General features: G+C 34.0%; 2 protein-coding genes across 4 annotated transcripts in view; one reads left to right on the forward strand and one right to left on the reverse strand.

The window, feature by feature from the left end:
* Positions 1–245: 245 nt before the first annotated feature.
* LOC117109956 (probable E3 ubiquitin-protein ligase HERC4) lies at positions 246–16,771 on the reverse strand. Of its 3 annotated transcripts, none has more exons than XM_033252461.1 (21): positions 16,627–16,771; positions 14,522–14,830; positions 13,434–13,602; positions 12,924–13,000; positions 11,044–11,268; positions 10,358–10,449; positions 10,122–10,252; positions 9,185–9,425; positions 8,819–9,003; positions 8,047–8,152; positions 7,310–7,499; positions 6,652–6,800; positions 5,566–5,682; positions 4,932–5,024; positions 4,445–4,663; positions 4,208–4,303; positions 3,621–3,739; positions 3,009–3,206; positions 1,710–1,893; positions 1,465–1,567; positions 247–1,120 (listed from the first exon to the last, which is right to left on the reverse strand). In XM_033252461.1, the coding sequence occupies exons 2-21, from the start codon at positions 14,751–14,753 to the stop codon at positions 912–914; spliced, it is 3,135 nt and encodes a 1,044-aa protein (XP_033108352.1). In that variant the 5' UTR covers positions 14,754–14,830; positions 16,627–16,771; the 3' UTR covers positions 247–911. The 3 variants fall into 3 exon arrangements, with proteins under 3 accessions (XP_033108353.1, XP_033108352.1, XP_033108351.1); XM_033252460.1 differs by having other exon boundaries at positions 16,603–16,761; XM_033252462.1 differs by lacking the exon at positions 4,932–5,024 and having other exon boundaries at positions 246–1,120; positions 16,603–16,761.
* Positions 16,772–19,219: 2,448 nt separating this feature from the next.
* The window catches only part of LOC117109965 (centrosomal protein of 55 kDa-like), an 11,442-nt gene continuing 10,854 nt past the window's right edge, over positions 19,220–19,807 (forward strand). Inside the window, exon 1 of the mRNA XM_033252477.1 lies at positions 19,220–19,662. The gene's annotated coding sequence lies outside the window, so the exon portion shown is untranslated. The remainder of the gene's footprint in view (positions 19,663–19,807) is intronic.

The following is a 19,807-nucleotide window of genomic DNA, read 5'->3' on the forward strand; positions in this document are numbered from 1 at the left end:
GAATTTAGTTGCAATATGGACTATTAAATCATCAGTACAAATCAATACAACGAAAATGACACTTTTAAATTATTTAGACTAATACATTTATAAACCCTGCTTCTCTTGATAATAGATATTTTAATAGAAAATATTTTAAATAATGAATTAATATAATTTTTATAATTACATTTACAATACAGTTTACTCAAATTACATAAATAGTTTTAGTTTTTATAGTTTATGTTAGTTTAATTATTCTATTCACAGAAATTAATAAAATAAAAAAAAAAACAACAACAATAATAATAATAATAATAACAATAATTATTGTATAATAAAATAACAATAGTGTTTGTGATTTCAGTGAACTTTGGTATTTTCCTTTCATTATTTACAATTCAAGATACAACAAAAGTCATGTAACAATGTGAGACAGCACCAACCCTACATTTGATGTTTATGTCCACAATTTCATGTGACAAATAAATGTGATATGCCCATATTTGGGTATAATATGACATCATCATGTCCATATATGTGCACATCACACAATTTTATCACATAAAATTTAATGTGGACAGAGCAGTATCAATACTATCAAATTTTAAGTGACAAATGTATGTGATTTGCCCATATATGGGTATTCATATATGCATATGCATTCATATATGACATCATCGAGCCCATATATGGGCACATTACACAATGTTATCACATAAATTTTTATATGTGGACAGAGCTCTATCAATACTATCAATTTACATGTGACAATGTATGTGATTTGCCCATATATGGATATTCATATATGTATATGTATTCATATATGATATCATCATGTACATATGTGGATGTGATATGACCTCATCATAGCCATATACAGGCAATTCACACAAATTTGTTATATAAAATCTGATAATGTAGATGAAACATTACACTAGTCCAAATCCTTGTGCATTTTCTACAGCCATTAAGAATTTTTCTCTCATTTTTTCTTTGCTTTCATACATGGGCAAATCCAACAGGTTGAAGCAGGTGTGAGCAACGGGAAGGAAGTCGGTACTGCCAAACACCGGCTGGATTATCATTTTGACCTGAGACATTCCTCGCACCGGAATCCTGTCGCTACCAGTTAGAAACACTGAGGAATTAATAAAAAACAAACAATGTCATTTCATTTATGAAACATCCAATGATAAAGGAATGAGGATGCATACGTGGTAGTTGGCATGCATGCATGGTCCTCTGGATAGGACAGTTCTATTATATTCAATACAATGGTATTGGAAGGTAAGCATCTTAACCATCGAATTACAGCACCATTCCAAAATGCATACTCATCATTGGCTGTCAAAATGTGGAGAGGATGTATCAAAGTTGTATTAAAAATAATCTATCCAATGATTCACTGATTGATGTTCAATGAGTTAAGTAGTTATATTATATTTTAAAATTATCGATGATGATGAAAAATATAATACACACCCAAAAATTTCCTTTTTTGTTCAATAGTAAGCTCATGAAAAACTTCCCAGAAAAATCTAATTGTCTCATTGTTTTTATGATAAATGGACTTGTACTCAACAATCTGTAAATGAAAACACAAAAACTTATTCACATGTTTTTTTCTCCTGGAAATTTTTTTAAAAAATTACATAGAAAATAATAATGAGATAATGCATAACAAAAATGACAAAATGTAAAATATGTTAGCTTAATCTGTTACTTACATGTTCAAATTCTTCCCAATCATAATTTTCATTGCCAACAACCATAGCCATAAGCTCCTGCGGGTGGAACAGCTGCAACACTGGTCCACCACAGACCTGTAAGAACCCCTCTGCAAAAGCACTATATTGATCCTTCACTGATTCATTGAAGATATAGTCAATATACAGGTTCACATACTCCTGTCTGAAAATTTATCACAATGAAAAGTGTTTTTACTTACACTTATTCATTTTTTATTTTTATTCCCTAATCATTTTGGCCTATATTTTAAGATAAAATATCACACAGATCCTAAGCCTAGAAAAGACATGGTATTCTACAAAATGAGAAAATCTTATGTAACTGATGTTTTGAAGATTTAATTGAAGGGAAGTAGAAGTGAAAATAGGGAGAAATTGGATGCTAAATGTTAATTTTAATGTTGACATGGACAATTTGTTCTCCCTAGTGAAAAATATTTTTGAATATATTAAAATATGAAATGCTAGGAGTTAACCTTCTTCACATCTCCCAGCACTTACGGAGAGACTTTGTTTATACTTTGTTGCGCAAACTTATTTTTGTAAAGATCATCAGATGATCAGATGAGGACAGAAAAAATGAAAGGAAATTTCTTTTTTCCTACTTAGCAAATAGTTTTGCCAAAAACGTTCAGACGGAGGAAAAAATAAAAATAAAATGTTGGTGAATGTAAACAGTGTAGTAATGGGATGATTAAATGCTTCAAATTTATATCATTGGGAAGAAATATACATATCTTATTTTTAGAGATTTAAAGGCAGCAGCGGGCATAAAAAATATAAAGAAAAACTTTTATTTTTTTCTGAAAATTCCATTCTTTTCGTGGCGCCGGGTGCGCTAATTGGCCAAAAATTAAATTTTATTTTTATTCCCAAATCATCAATATTTGCGGGCGGGTGGGTTCGCTAAACAAGGTACAAAAAAAGCCTCGCCTAATGGTACATATTAATATGCGTTTATACTGCATTCTAACATTGTTGGAATCATTGGTTTCAATAAAAATTAAAGCATTGTCCACACTATAAAATTTTTTGTGACAAATATCTGATTTGTCACATAAAACTTATAGTGTGGACGGAACCTAAAGCTCTGTCCACACAATAACATTTTCTTTGACGAAAAACTGTTGTATGCCCATATATAGTCATGATGTGCCTATATATGGTCATGATGTGATGTCATCATGACCATATTTAGGCATGTCACATGTTTTTGTCACATAAAATTTGATAGTGTGGACAGGGGCCTAAGAGATTAAAGATGGCAAGCTGGTTTACTTGTTGTGAATCGTAACACGAACATCCTTTCCTCCAGGTATCAGCTCGATAGTTTCCGTTTGTCCAAATGCTTCCTCAGAAATTTGAAAGTCAAGGTCGAACACTTCCTCAAGATTGGGGTCTTCATAGTCGAGTAATGCTTCCATACTTGAGGCTACAATGGGGTCCAAGTGCTTCATGTCTTCAAGGTTAACTGGCCTAAAATAAAATATAATAAATAAAATACAAATTAATACATTTTATTTTGTATTTTATGTAATTTTATGATCATAGTGTTACAAACTTTGACCTTTTAGTTTTATAGAATATAATTAGTTGTATCCTGTTATTTGAACTTGAAAAAGACACAATGAGGAAGTCCAAACATCATTCTTTTTTTTCTTAGCGTTATTTTTTTTTAAAGTATTTATACCAAATGTACTCTTTATTATTTCATTGTAATATAGAATAAAATAGTACTTTGCTTTTGATAATTATGTTTGCCATGTAATATTCCAAAACTTATAATTGGATATCATAAAAGTTAATGATTTTGGTTTCTATATTTGGCATTCTCCAAAAAAACCATCATCCAAATAATGATTTATTCATAAGATAGAAAGAAAAACTTACCTTTGTAAAAGTTTCTTGTAAAGTGCTAATGAGAATGGAAGATCGATAATTGTGTGATTATAAATTGCAAGTCCGGCAAGAATTCCCACTAAATGAAACATTGATCTTTCCTCAAACGACTGCCGACAAATAAGAACCAATCAGCAGATAAAGAATTAATTTATTCATGTCTTGATATTCATATACAATTATTTTTAAAACCATATTTATAGAGCGTTACCCTTCCAGCGTATCCTAGAAGGTCGGCTGATATCCGGGGACCCCATTAACTAAATGAAACAATGTGATACTTTACCAGCCAAGTCTCTTTATGAGGTTTAGAGAGTAGAGTTGTTTTTAGTCATGAGAAAGTTCTGCTGTTAGGAATTGAACCCAGGACCCTGAGATTAGAAAGTGAGCATCTTAACCACTAAGCTATTCAACTCCACTCTGTAATTTATAATGATAGTGGAACAACACAATAATGTTGCAAACAATGATGTAATGTTACAAAATAGCATATGATGTAATGTAACTAAAAAAAGAATATTATGCAATCATTCTCATTTGCATGTGAAATGTTGTACAGCAACAGTATTTTAACATACCTTTGAGTTGAACCATATAGTAGAATTATTACTGTAAAACTTAAACATTCCAAACTTTGGATCAAGAATCTCTTTAAAAATCAAGAGAAAGAACTCCTGCCGAAAAAGATAATAATAATTGATGTAGTAATAAATTATTTAAATTTACTTTATTAGATTTATTGGATAATTTTCCAAAAACTGTATTTTTTAATACACTCAGAAATGTAAGTGTGATAAAGGGCTCATCTGCTATACCTTTTTAACTCCTCCTACATCCATTGCTTCCTCACCCATAAAGACAACCCTTAGTGGCTTCTTTAGGTCTGTGGTGCCTTGCTTGGACAACTGGTCTAGTGTTGTGTGTAATATAGCATCTCGTCGAATATACAAAACCAAGCATGGATTGACTGGGTCTATAAAACTAGGTTGCAGCATGCTTTGGAAATTCTGTCTATGTACATTTTCCAGTGCAAACTGTTGAAAAATATCAGAGAGAAATAAAATTCCCTTAAACTCATCACAACAGCCTTTACTCAATACACCCGTCTTACTAGTTGTATTCTAATGATCCCCTACCCACTTTCTGTTACACTTATTCCATTCCTTAATTTCCCCGTTCCTTTCCTGCCCTTCCCTATCCTTTCTTCATCTACTTTTCCATCCCTTTCTTCCTATATTCATTCGTGCCTTCTCTTACTCATCCATTACAGTACCCTCTCACTACTATTCATCTTCTAGTTACCTGCATTTGAAATGTGGCATCCAGGTGAAGTATTATTGTCTTTGCATTCCCATCAAATATGAAAGGATAGTTACAGAAAGTAAACAATCGGATCTACAAGAAATATACACACTTTCTAAATATCAACCCAAGTACATAAATATAATAGTAAACTATAGCAGTCACTCCATAGAGTACCTAACTGTGCCAGAATGCCAAACAACAGGCAGGCCGTGTATGGGCGATTCCATTATTTTCTTTTATTCTCAATGGTATATAAAATGGAATTTCCATGGCCTTGTCCTTTCCAAAATTTAATCATCTCTTTCTTAGATTATTATGTACTATTCCACTAACTTTTGAGATGAACCATTCCTTAGTTTTTGAGTAATCTTTATAATAGACAGACAGATAGAGAGTGGTGAATACATTTATAACCTCCATGGCGGAGATAAAAATGCCAGATTTATATCACACACATTTTACATCACATAGCTAGGCCTCTATGCTCTCACATTATTACCGCGGTCATATGATCTAAATAAACCGCATGCAACACACACACACAGATTGCTCTATAATGTTGCAGCATGTTATCATCATACCAGCCACCACCACCTCTACCAGGTACTTACTTAAGTTCCTGGATACTTACATGATCAGTCTGTTGCCTCAGCCAAACCATATAGTGCTGACGAAGCACATCTTCATCGGTAATTTCAGGAATGTAAAATAAATAATACGGAACAATCTCTCCCTTAGCAATATTCACCTATCAATACAATATGTTTTGTAAATTATTTACTGGGCAATCTATAATGATACTAATAATAACAATAATAATAATAATAATAACAACAATAATAATAATAATAACAATAATAATAATAATAATAATAACAATAATAATAATAATAACAATAACAATAATAATAATAATAATAATAATAATAATAATAATAATAATAATAATAATAAAAATAAATGAAAACTTGTGGCACTCATGACCTTTGTGTATTAACAACCGGAGAAAACATCAATAAATAGTGATGTTTTCAAGTTATTCTTGAAACTGTTCAGACTAGAAGATTATTTAACTTTAATCTAAATTAATAAGGATGCTAGTTCTTTAATTATTACACATAATTGCTCTAAAGTATATTACACAAATACAAATTAAATACAAATTTGTGTTTAATTTACCGGTAAATAAAATTGACAATGTTATGATCACTTGATCTATATCAGCACAACATGCTACACCCTCCTTTTACAGACGAGCATCGATAGTCTCCCTAGATACCTGCTGTAGATACCCCTTAGACGAGACTGTTTTTACACCTTGTTTAGCAAACCCACCGAACGCAGATATTGATGATTTCAAATAAAATTAAAATTTCATTTTTGGCCAATTAGCACACCCGCCGATATGAAAAATGGAAATTTCAGGAAAAAAAACATTTTTTTGTTATTTTTATTACGCCCTCTGCTGCCTTGAAATCTCCAAAGATAAGATATGTATATTTCTTCCTAATTATATAAATTTGAAGCATTTAACCATCCCATTTTACATTTACCAATAAAATTTTATTTCTATTTTCTCCGCCATCTGGATGTTTTTGGCTAAACTATTTGCTAAATAAGAAAACAAAATTTTATTTTTATATTCATTCCGCCCTCCTCCGATGATCTTTAAAAAAATAAGTACGCAAAACAAGGAATAAAGTAAGTCTCACTTTACCCTGTGTAGTTTATCGAGCACATTCATTGATATTTCCACACTGTGCTCAAGCACACTGTTTGGATTCTGGTGTAAATAAACGACTGCTTTCTTGTAGATTGTTAGAATCCGGTTCATGTGCCGTGGTTGGAAACTTGCCCACCACGTATCTGAAAAGAGTTAAAGTTAAATAATTTAATTACAAGTATTGTTTATGAATTATTATTGGTCTAATTTTAAAAGAAAGACGACAATAACAACGATAATAGTAACGATGATAATGATAATAAGATTAGGTCAATTAAAGTATTCCACTGTTTTTTGTTAATCTACACCCCTCCCCTTCCCATGAAGAAGCAGACGCAGAGTCATCGCTTGTACAACAGAAGAAAATCCCCCGGTTTTTGTTGCCTAAAGAGAATATGCAGTTCTTAATGATCACATGGGAATGTTGTACACAGAATCAAAGGTATTTCACTTAACCTGTATTTCACAAGAATAGAACCTAAGACACAGAATCAAAGGTATTTCACTTAACCTGTATTTCACAGGAATAGAACCTAAGACATGAATAGTTCATAGTGCACACACACAGTCATTACCACCCAGTTTTACCCAACTGATCTGTTGTTCTAACAATAAAATTGTTGTCATTGTCATACAAATCAAATCCACATACCGATCACCTTGGCTCCAGCACTTGATAATCTTGTTAACGACAAACCAATGCTTAAAATTGAATCAAGGTACATGTCAGGATATTGCATTGTGGGACATTCCATCAGTAACAGGTAGAGTCGAAGCGCTTCTATGTCAGGGGGTGAAGTTGGTAATGAGGGACCGAGATTCCTAAATATTACCTGAGAAATCTGAAGAAAAATACAAAACTTCAAATATAAACTTGTAAACTACTGTAATAGGTATAATTTATGATCATCAGATATCAATACATAAAATACACATTAAATAATGTTCAGGATCTTGATCTTAATTTATATTGAAGAATTTTTTGGATTTAGAACTAGAAGTACAGTATGAACTTTAAGGCCAGGCTCCGGAGGAAAAAATGTTTTATATGTTGTACAACTGATTTTTCTGAGATAAAAAAAAAATTTTTTTGGAATATTTAAAATCCGGGAGGAAAAGGGGCATAACCACAATTTTTTCAACCTTCTTCTTCTCCCAGTTTTTAAATATTCAAAAATCTGTATCTCATTAACTGCTTCCGATTTTTTTTGTCAAATATACATTTTGTGTCTCAGAAAAATCAGTTCTACAACATATCAAAAAATTGTTTTCCTCCAGAGACTGGTTTTAAGTATGCCACATAGATGTTAATTTTGTCACATATGTTAATTTTGTCACATATGTTGACATCATTTTAAGGATTTAAGTTTGTCACATATGGAGACTTGCCTTTGATAGGATGTTATGCTTGTCACCTAGCATTTGTAGTTGTTCTCTTGCTTTGTCTAGGTCCACACCATGATTCTGACGACCACAACCATAGTGTCTGTCTTCACTAATAAAATACAAAAACAGACATCTGTATGTATTATGCTTTACGGGCCCCAGATGCTGGGGCTTTGGGCTGCACAGGGTGCCGATGGGGCTCTGAGGGACGTTCCGTGGGGTATTTTAATGCCCTTTTTACACATTCCAATACTAAGTTCATGTATCGTGATTTGACCCCAAAAAACCTTACTTAATGTTAACTAAGATATCCCTAATAAACATATTACAATAAATATCAAACAAAACGACTCAATTAAAATCAAAATGCCCCAATCACCCGGCAGACTTTGGCTTGGAAAAGGGCATTGGTTATTCGTTTGTAAAAAAAATTATTTGAATTTTCTGGGGGCGCCCTTGAGGCTCCGGTGCCCTGGCTTTAGCCAGTGAGTGCTCATAGCCATTACGCCACAGAGATGATGATAATGACGATAATGATGATGAAGCAGCACAGTAAAAATTAACAACAATTAAACAATTAAAAATAATAATAACCCATTATCATTAATAGACCACCACCACTAGAACTAAGCATTACCACCATCATCATTATTATCAGCATCAGCACCAGTACAATAATCATCACCACTGTCAGAGAGACAAACACACTATTTTTACAGACTTTGAGACCATGAAGCATAATCGGACCCCTCCAAGGCGAAATGTTTAGACTTACTCAGTCAGAAAGGAATTATTAAGACAAGCTTGAGAAGAGAACCGTTCTTTTATCATTGCATAGATGTCATCAGGAGCAGGGGTCCCATTTGAAGAATCTGCTAAGCTCTTTATAAATTGTTCATCTAACCGATAAATAGCACAGTCTGGAGTTGGAAGACGATGATCCACAGGCTCGCATTCATACTAAGTTGAAAAAAAATTATTTATTAATTTTATTTTATTTATTAAGCTTCATCACTACACACAGGCTACAGGTGATGGTGGGTAAAAGTGCCCTAATTGTTTTACCTTATCTAATATTTATGTATGATTTGATTTCCAACAACAAATATTAAAACTGTATGTTAAAATGGCAAAAATGTACCTGAGGCTGAGATGCAACACAAAAGCAATGATGTCCCCCACTGTATATGTTCTGTATCACCATCCCCTCCCCTGCCTCAAAGCCCATAGGTGTTTGTTCTGGCCCAATTGGCACCCACGGGCCATTGACAGTCAATGGACTGGTGCTAGGGTTCCATGACCCAAGGCCTAACTGTCCATATTCTGATGACCCAAATGAGTATATTCTACCTGAAGAAAGCACAAATGCTAATGTGTGTTCTCTGAAAGAAAAAATTGATAACGGGGAAATAATTACGTTAATAATTATAACAGGATATTAACAAAACAACTGTAGGACATATCTTTCATTTCCTTTTTTTATTTCATTAGGCACAAGTGCTAAGGTTATGCCAATAAGCAAACTTAATCATTGTCCTATGTGGCATATACATTAAACAACAGGGACTTAATCGACCTGTACACCAGGGTAACCCCCTAGTCTTCTCAAAGGATGTCTGTGTTCTTTAAAGTGCACATGAGCCAAATGCGTACACTTGGCCTACGCTTTAAAGTCCGTCCGTATCCGAGAAGACATTCCACCACCATAAACATTGGCGAGTTAGCCGTTCAAACCAGCGCCGATGTTAGAGTTGAAGGTTACGGTGGCCCGACTTAAAATGGAGTGGAGTTAAACAGCTTAGTGTTTAAGATGCCTTCTAATCTCAGGATCCTGGGTTCAATTCCTGTCACCGCAGGACTTTTTATCGTGACTAAAAACAACTCCAATCACTAAGAATGATAAAAGTATCACATTATTTCATATATATAAGAGGGATCTTGAATATCAGCCAACAATCTAGGTACACTGGAAGTGTCACTCACTATAAATATGGTTAGAAAAACAAAAATATTCTATAATGGAGGGGTAACTCCATAACAAATTGAGAAATATTCCACACAATCAATGGAATACCAACCTTCCACACACAACCTGTGTCACCGTACTTCCCATCAGTTCTAGAACTTTCTTTGGATTGATTTCATCTGCATTTGAATTGTGGCCTAGCTGGCCATAGGTACCATCACCAAAGGTAAATACTCCACCATTCTGTTAATTAAAAAAAAAAAAAACAAAGAGCATATATAGCATAACTGTATATAAAGGTCACTCTATTACTTGCAATTAACAGTCAAGTGAAATGAAATAATTTACCGAAGTCAGCATAACAGAATGGTTTTCCCCACATGCCATGTATTTAACATGTTGTGATCGAAGACTCTTTAGGTGAGTAGGAGCAAAACGATCTGTAAAATGATAGGTTTGAAAAAAGTATTGAAATAAAGCAATAGTCAAAAGATTCTCATCGATACTTTATCCAAAATAGAGGAATATAAACATTAGTATTTAATATTATAATAATATGCTATTGCTGCAACTAAGAATTTAAATGCCAATAAAGCATATAATAAATCAAAAATAATTGAAGTGGTACAAAGCAAAATAGAAACAGGGAACGATAAAACATGTATTTAAGCTGTGGTATAGTTGTTAAGGTGTTCAACCTCCAATGTAATATTAAGTCATGTAGTCAGACTTAAGTCATATTGAAGTCTCAAGTCTATGTGCGTAACTTAAAAATACAAAAATTACATTACATACTTTATACTGTACTGTAATATCAAATCTGTATCTAAAAACCACTAATCTATCCTAAAAGAAAATAAATTTAACTCGGAAACAAACACAGAGTAACTAACAATATATAACTAAAATCCACCAAAAGCAGTGGTTAGATAATGCTTGGCCAATGCAATCCCAGTCAGGTTTAAATCAATCCATTACCTTACATATTGCCATCAAAGTTAGAACGTACACAGACTCAATGCTATGCAACTGACCTTTTCTGTCATTGAGGCCAAGCTGACCAGACTTGTTGTATCCCCAACCAAATATTGTCCCACTGAAAGTTAAGGCAAACGAATGCCTCCCACCACACGTGATCTGCTTAAAGGCAAGTCCATTCAAGCAACGTAACTCAGTTGGGTCAGAGAATACTCGTTTTGGTGACCCAGATCGCCCCAGCTGTCCAAAATTGTTATCTCCCCAAGAAAATATTTTTCCATCTGCAAAGATAAATAAACCATTCTGATCCTGGATAAAGACATACTTCACTGCAATAGCAACATGATAACGATAGAAAAAATACATTTAATCAAATAATCAGTCACTCTAATCAATCAATCATTCAACCACATATCACTTTTTTTCAATCACATACCACAAAAATCAACATCTAATAAATAATTAAAATAGAAAATTATAAATTTCAAGTATAAACAAAATTGTACTATTTTTTTTCTCTGAACATATTTACTGTACAAGCATCATCATCTAAAAGTACAAACTTATAAAATTGATGTCTGTATCAAGACATAACAAACTGACATTCATGTTGCATGTATATATACCACCAAACTGCCACAAAAAACCCAGTGTAAAAAATATTTTTCAGCAGAAAATGTAATCAGGGTTTGTACATTTTTAAACAAGCAAATTTCCAGAACTTTCCGGTACTGGAAAATGCTAATTTGTTTTTCCAGGACATTCAAGGAATTCAAGGACGCATATGAACCCTGTGTAATGTTAGCATTCCTGGAATGAATGGCTGCCAAAATTAGCTAGTTAAAAAATTGTTGATCAGTTAGAATAAATTATCAGGCTGTGTAATTTGTAGAGCCCTAGGGTAACTTTGCCCATCTCGTTTAACAGAGCAACTGAATGGTAGTCCTTTGATGAGATCTGTTTTTATTATTGGCGTAGATTATGAAGCTGACAGGATTAGGAAATGCTAATAAGTAGTCATGGTGATAGGAAGGCATTCAAAATTAGAATTTATTAAATAAATGATTCTTAACATATTTAAACGGAAATTGCTTTCAAAAGAGCATGTCCTTCTAAATGTTAATGTTAAATCTATGAGCAACACATAAGATAAGAATATATTTAACTATTTATATGAAGCTACTAGATAAATGTGTATGCAATAAATGTTACAATAGGCCTAATTATTTGTAATAATGATCACAATCCATCAACATTTTTATTTAATTTTATTTTAATTTCATATTTTTCTTTGGCAAATCTCTCACTTGTATACTGTAAAGCATTGTACGTCAAACTCAATCAAATTGTCTACATGTGATTTTTTTATAAATTCAATTTCAATTTTCAATTTCAAAATAAATTTATTCCAAATCTTTTCAAAGCATAGATAAACAGTACAGATATAAAAAATGGAAATGGAAAGGGCAACTACAAACAAGCAGAGCTTTACACTTGTGGCGCCCGAAAAAAAAGTAATTAAGATACTATTTCAAATTGCCAAAGTAAGTCAAGGTATACATTTTAATTAAAGCACTTTCATATCATAGATCATGATAATAATAATAATAACATACAGTATTATTATTTTCATGGTTACTATTTATTACTATTATTATTTTGCAATGTAATGTTGAGAGAGCAGCTTAGCTCAGTCGGCTAATCTGGTGGTACCACTGTGTGTGCGCTGAACCGTGGAGATCTCTAGGTCCCCGGTTCAATTCACATCGCTGCCTCTCCTTGTGTTTCAGCTAGAGGGCTGAAATTCAAGTTACAATTAGTGCACCGTCTATTTTTTTTTTTTCCATATTCATCATCTTCACTACTATCAGCACTAACCTCTTTGATCACTCCGAAAAACAGCTAAAATTTCTTGTGAATGTAGAATTGTTTTTACCTTTTGTTAGAGCTAATGTATGATGCAATCCACAGGAGACTTGGACAATAAAGTGACTTGATAAAGACTTGATAACCCTAAAAAAAAACAATGACTTAGACTTACGTCAAGAGCTTAAGATTGCTTTTCAGAATTATGTCTATCAGGCTCAACAATGTTTGATCAGATATTTGTTTGATGAAGAAGAGCATTGTCAAGTCTTCAACAGACATCGTGGAAAAACACATGATTTGTTTGATACACATGAGTGGCCTGCTTCGTTCCCTGACAGATTTTACCGTGGCCCCCAAAGGCTGGGCCAGGCCTTACTTATAGCTGGACTTGGAACCCAGCCAGCTCACTACTGCTGATGCAGCATACATTATCTGACTGCTTTATAGCAAATTCACAAAAGACAAAATGTTACATTAAATATGTGCTAGAGAAACTTTAGCAACCAATAGTTAGCTACCATATAACATTAAAATATCAAAAATATATAATATTTTGAATAGATGTGATTGTGGTTACCTTGGTTTAGCTCTAGACCTAGATTGAAGGTCTGCTAAACTTTGAGCACACTGCCCCTCAATGTTCCTGCCCCAGCTTAACAACTGTCCTTTGTTATTGATAACAACATTATGAGCATATCCGCAAGCAGCTTGTCTGATTGAGAATGTTTCCAATGCTTTTATTTGCTCTAGTGATGGAAAATACAACAAAACACTAATACGCTATGCTCCTCATTGTATGATGTTTCATAGCTATGTTGAACTAAACAAAAATGTATTTGAATTACTTGTTTTATTGGTATTGGATTTGGGACAGATTGGTTCAACAGTTTTGTTTCAAACCATTCATTGTGAATTTTACTTGTAGGATGTTGCGTCACTGAATGTATTTGTCTGTGTGCAATGAAGCATGATGAGGTTACATCAAATTTGCCGGTGTAGTTAGAACAGCGAGATGTAAAATTAGTGATGCTGCCTCAACACTGGATTTTGGATTCTCATCTTCCAAACTTCAAACAACCTATTAGTTTTTTGTTATTTTTAAAATAAATAATTATACCTAATCATTATTCAATTCAATTTCATTGTGCTTCAAATGCCATCAAGGGCCAATATCCGCTTGGAATGACGTTCACAAATACACCGTCAAACATTAAAAAATATATCTTACATTACTGATTTGTTGTATGTGTTTGTTTCTAGCATATAATTTTTTTTATACTAATTTTATTAACTATTGAAAAATCCTGATTGTACAGTAAACCTCAAATCAGGGTTTTTTTAAATTTTTAATCCATTTTAGTTACTTTTTTCAATATTTTCTTTTTCCTCATAATGTAATTAAATGTTTCAATTTGTTTTCTGTTGCATTTTTGACGGAGAATAAGAGCAGTGTTTTGTTTGGGTTTATACCTTTTCCTTGCTCCTATACCTTTACGTAGCCAGATAAATATTATTACTGATGTAGATGTATCCACATAGGGTCCTCTATCAGAGTTCATCCAGATGACAATGCCCAGAGTGCAAAGAATGTACCTCTGATATGGGTAATTAAATGTTCTAATTAAATTTTTTAAAGTTTTATGTATTACAACATCTGACACTAACCTGGAAAACTGCTTGTTTTGTCATGTCCAAGTTGACCCTGTTCATTATTGCCGCAACTGTACACCGTGCCATCATCTAAAACAAATAGAGTGTGCCTATGGCCACAAGCTATTTGCCGAACACTACGACCTTGGAAATGTGTCACCTCTATAGGACTCAAAGTATTCTCATCATTCAGATGGCCTAGGCCAAGTTGATGATCGCTGTAGGATCCCCAGCCGTAGATTTTCATAAGGGCAGTTGTGATCAAAAGCCCTGGATGTAAAGTGTATAACTTGTATTCCTCATTCGACTGCTGACTGTGACTTGCTGGAATAGGACAAAAATACAATAATAATACTAATTACTGTACACCAAATAACTGAGTCTGGTTATCCTGTCTTAGCATTGTTGGGGGTAGTGTATGGGCAGATAAAAAATATATTTGATTATCACTCTAGTTTTCAAAAAATTGATGAGGAAATTTTTTTTTATTATATAAAGACTAGGTCTATTTAAATAAAAGAAACGTAATTAATTTAAAGATAAACTTAATATTTATTTACAACAAAGATGTACACTGCATGGCATGTTTGGGTAAAGTGTATTACATTTAAAGAATAACAAAATGCTCATATAACATCAGCATGTAGTTTGATATATGTACCTTCTTCCGCATACCACACAATAATGTTGCTAAAAAATGTTATGAAGTAAAAAAAAAAAAAAAATATTTTTTATTACTGCATCAAAATTTCCCAAATTTTTGATGAGGGAGGAAGTGATAATCTAGCAATTGTTTTTTATTGGCCCTAAGGCTTGCTTAATTCAATACTGTACAGTACACAAGACTCTAAAGTAAGGCCTGCGCTGGGAATTTATCCTCTGCGCAAAAAATAACTGACCTTTGTAATGACCTTCCTGCTAACAATCCCCGGACCTTGAATATTGTTGTCAAGGTCCAACAAAATGACAGTGTTAAAACATACATAAACATGTGCATTTTGTGGGACAACATAATGCGCTTGTTAATATGTTCCAATTGGTCAATTGTTTGATACTCAGAAAAGGTCCACTGGCTTGCAGGACAGGAGAGCTATTACTGTAGGAAACCCATCCCAGCCCCAAAATATTATTTATCTAGGCCTACAGAAGGCCTAAAATATTAGACCTACCCTAGGTTAGGCCTATTCAATAAAATTACAATTTTTACCAATTTAACATTACAGAGAGAATGAGTAGGCCCAAGGCCTCTGTAGTAAACAAGTGGACAAAAGTGAAGTCTAGTCTAATGCCTACCAATGGAAAATGGTTATTCGGCCGTGTGAACTACTCCAAACAAAATGGTTATTTGGCCATGTAAACAATTACAAAATGTAACGAAAAAAAATGCAGTTTCATTTATTGAATTAAAAATAGGTGATTTTCTTCTTTTTTGTTATGCAAACAAGATAGGCATATGCTATGGCTATACGTTCATTGTGAAAATCTTTGAGTTGGAAGGAAAGAAATGTATGGTGCTCCCATAAACTGCATCCAAAATGCATAAAAATACTGTGACTAAAATGAAGGCCCAACTAAAATAATACCGTGTCATGCGAATAAGTGTCCTGAAGTTGTTCGCACGGCCGGTCGTGCGAATCCTCGTTTTGGAGTTGTTCGCACAGCCTGCCGTCCGAATAACCATTTTGGAGTCGTTCGCACGGCTGACGGTGTGAATAACTTTGGCCCTATCAATTCAATGACCAGGGTGGGTCCTGTCGTGACAGTGCGTACAGTACAGCGCCTAGGCCTGCGAGCGGCCTATCCTAGGCTCCCTAGCAATTCAAAAAAGGCTAGTTTAGCTAGGAGGATAGGCCTCTCTACACGGCTAGGCTAGTCCTACGCCCTAAAAATCTAGGCCTAGAGTCTCTAGAGTAAGCCTAGCCTAGGCAGCCTGGTGCCTAGGGGCCTAGGCCTACCTCCTCCGGTGTTCCCTCCTCCTGCCCAGACTTCCTAGTTGTGAGCAATTAATAACCTCTCAAATTTGATTAATAGTATCAATTCATGACATTACAACAAACAAGGAAATAACGACAAAAATCAAATAGACACATCCTTACCTGTTTTAAATTCAAAGCACTTACATTCTGAATTTGCCTAGTGAAATTAGGCCTACACCAGGCCCTGGCATATTCAACGAGGCAGAACGAGGCTGATGAAGCCACCACAAATTTTTACTCGAGCGAGTGTGCTCGAGCGTATCAGCACGCCCCCGCTCGTCGTCGTGTGTCTCTCTCAAAGATCTTATAACTTGAGGGCGTAATCTAAGGCGTTGTCTGGGCGATGTAACATTTTTTGTGACCAGGGAACAGTTTCACAGTGTTCCCTGATTTTACTGAGAGGTTATATTTTATTTTATTTTATAAATAAATAACACTCCCAAACGACGGATAGCCCGCCAACATGAGGATGGAAGACAATAAACTTTAATTCATGAGAATAAAATTCATTATAACATTTCAGAATAGCTGAGTTATAATGAGGAACCTAAACAGTGATAGGATAATATTATTAGTGATTGACTTTTTTTTTCTCATCAGAGCAGCCATCAATTCTCAACTTTTCAGTGAAACACACACATGGGAAATGTATTCTTTGCGATGCCAGTTAACACTGTGGCAGTTAAAAAGTCGTTAAGGCAATAGAAGTAGGTTTATCACCCCTACGGGCAACTCTTAAGTTTAGGGCCTATAATTTGCGTTTTTTTTATTGCCCTCGATGGCTCAAGTACCCGCAAATAATTGAACCTTTAATAGGAAATCTAAATGAAATGAAATATTTTTAAAAAGTAGGCCATATCCTTGAAGGAAAAATGAAAATAATATTTATCTCCCCCGCGGAGAGCGGTGAGGGTCCTGGGATGAATCCCCACTTTTTTACCGTCGGAAAAATCAGCCTTCCCCTTCTCCACTATCTTAATCTCACTATTGTAGAAGGACATGTGCTGTTAACTTCATATTTATCTTTTAATTTGAATTCTTCTAATTTTAATAATACTGATTTTAAGTGTTCTACTTTATCGTGATAATAGATTGCGTCAAGCTATCGTCAATTAATTTAATATAAGTTTGAGTTACGTTTATCTGCTTTCTGTAATTATTTAATTTGATTTAAATAAGTTCTTTTACCTGGGGGTTCGCCCGGACCCCCTTTTTTTGACAAGCCAACCCCTTGTTATTACTATTATTGTATAGTAGTATTAGGTTGTACTGATTCTTACAGAAAAAAAAACACTTACTTTGTTGTTTTTACAATAAATATTGATGTTCAAATTTACTTCATTTCAGTGTTTTTACTGTGCTCTGCCTTGAAATCCTGTGTTGAAAAGAAGTGATCATTACTATCTTAGAGGCCCTGCATACTAGAACTCTTACTCCCCTTTTATTGGATAATTACAAAAAATGTTTTTCACTTTAAATTGCAAGAAGTATTTAAATATATGCCATATAGGCCTACATGCTTTAAAAGTGGCAGAAATGCTCCGGCTTCTGGGGATTTTCCCCCGGCCCCCACAAGGGTTTTGTCCCTTTACCTCACCGGGACCCTTCGGCGGGCCCCTGGACCCTACGCCCTGAACCCCCGCTTGGCTGAAGTTGGCTATGGGCCTGTTAAATCTGCATTGGTTTTTGAATAATTTTTTATATAGGTCCTAATGGCTACATTCATTTTTAAATAATTATTCTGACAATATTTCTACAATCTGTCGACTCCGTTTGTGACCTTTAAACTTTTAAACAGACAATCTTTAATAAAGTTTAATACAGTAATTTGTTACATTTACTCAGTCTCCTCAGTCTGTCCAGCGTTTGAATCAGTATCTTTAGTTTTTTAATTCGCTCGTCTCACATTTTTAACGTTATCAAATTTCATTTTCCCATTGTTATTAAACGTCAGTTATTATTTTTTTTTTAATAATTAGGCCTAGGCCTACTTCGTTGGATTTTCCCATTTTATGACAAAGTATGCCTATAATAATAAATCACGAAAACTTTGGTATAAGAAACACATTAATAAGAATATAGGCCTACTATGCCAGTTAGTGGGGGCCTACTGTAGACCTATGTGGTGTGCTGGGGCAATTTTCTGACTGTTTTTAATGTTTTAATGTTTTTAAATGTTTTAATTATTCAAATTCTTGATGTGTTTTATTTTTAATGCGTGTGTTGGTCCATGGCTCAGTTTCCTCGTTGGCTTCCTTTTAAATCCTGTTTTAAAATTTAAATTTGTGCTTTTTGTATTTACATTTGGTAGTGTTTAAGCTTACTAAGCATTGTACAATTATTTCAATGTACTGTATTTTGACACGATATGTCCATTTTAACTTTTGTAAAGCGTATTGAACAGTTTCAATTAAAAATGCGCTAAATCATCATATTAATCATTAATATTCTTATTTTTATTATTATTTACATAGGGCCTATTTGGAAAAACGTATTGTGCTAATTGGGATTTGAATCGTATTGGTGATGAGATGAGTCAATATCGAGTGAGAATACCAGCATTCCCAACAAACATCATCGATCTATTTAAAACGATGATATTTACAGTATTTAATACATGGACCAACACCAGCTTAATTTAGTTGTACTGTATTGTAGTATGTTTTAGTAGACTACTTGCAGTTGTGTTTAACAGCACGAATTCTTCGGCCACTATTATTTTGTTAAATTTTAGAGTACACAGTATATAAAACGAAATCAACGAAGCGTAGCAGTGAAATCGTTGACGCGTGTGAACTATCTATAATACCTATGGCTAGTATGTGGGAATTTCCAGTATGTATTTTTATAATTATATAACGCACGAACACGCAACCAATGCTTTTTCTATGCTACTAGCCCTACAACCGTTGTGTACTGGTTTCGCAATTTAGATAACTAAATGTTGCATAAGTATTGCATACTATAATAGTTTAAAGATTTTATACCAAGCCTAGCAAACGGTAGCACATCGTTCATTATCAACACCCAGCAGCAAAGACTTTCTTCTGCCGTGAATATCTCTACCGACAGGAGAGTGTGCCTGGAGAGTGTGCTTTTGTTAGCCTAGGGTAGACCAATCCGACTCCTGGAGTTTCACAATTATATTAATCCCTGGAGAATGGTATCATTATTCTGTTGGTAAGTAGTTGATTTTTTTTATTACTTTTGTAGAATTGTGTATTGTGGACAGATGCCCATCCTCTGTGAGACTGTGCTGTGTGTGAGTGTTCCCCGTGCCAGTGACAGTGTGGCGGAGAGTCTTTCCAACCAATCATTATGTTGG

This window comes from Anneissia japonica, unplaced genomic scaffold (genome assembly GCF_011630105.1).
Source record: "Anneissia japonica isolate Jap-2015-1 unplaced genomic scaffold, ASM1163010v1 scaffold585_len4108843_cov191, whole genome shotgun sequence".
NCBI classification, from domain to species: domain Eukaryota; kingdom Metazoa; phylum Echinodermata; class Crinoidea; order Comatulida; family Comatulidae; genus Anneissia; species Anneissia japonica.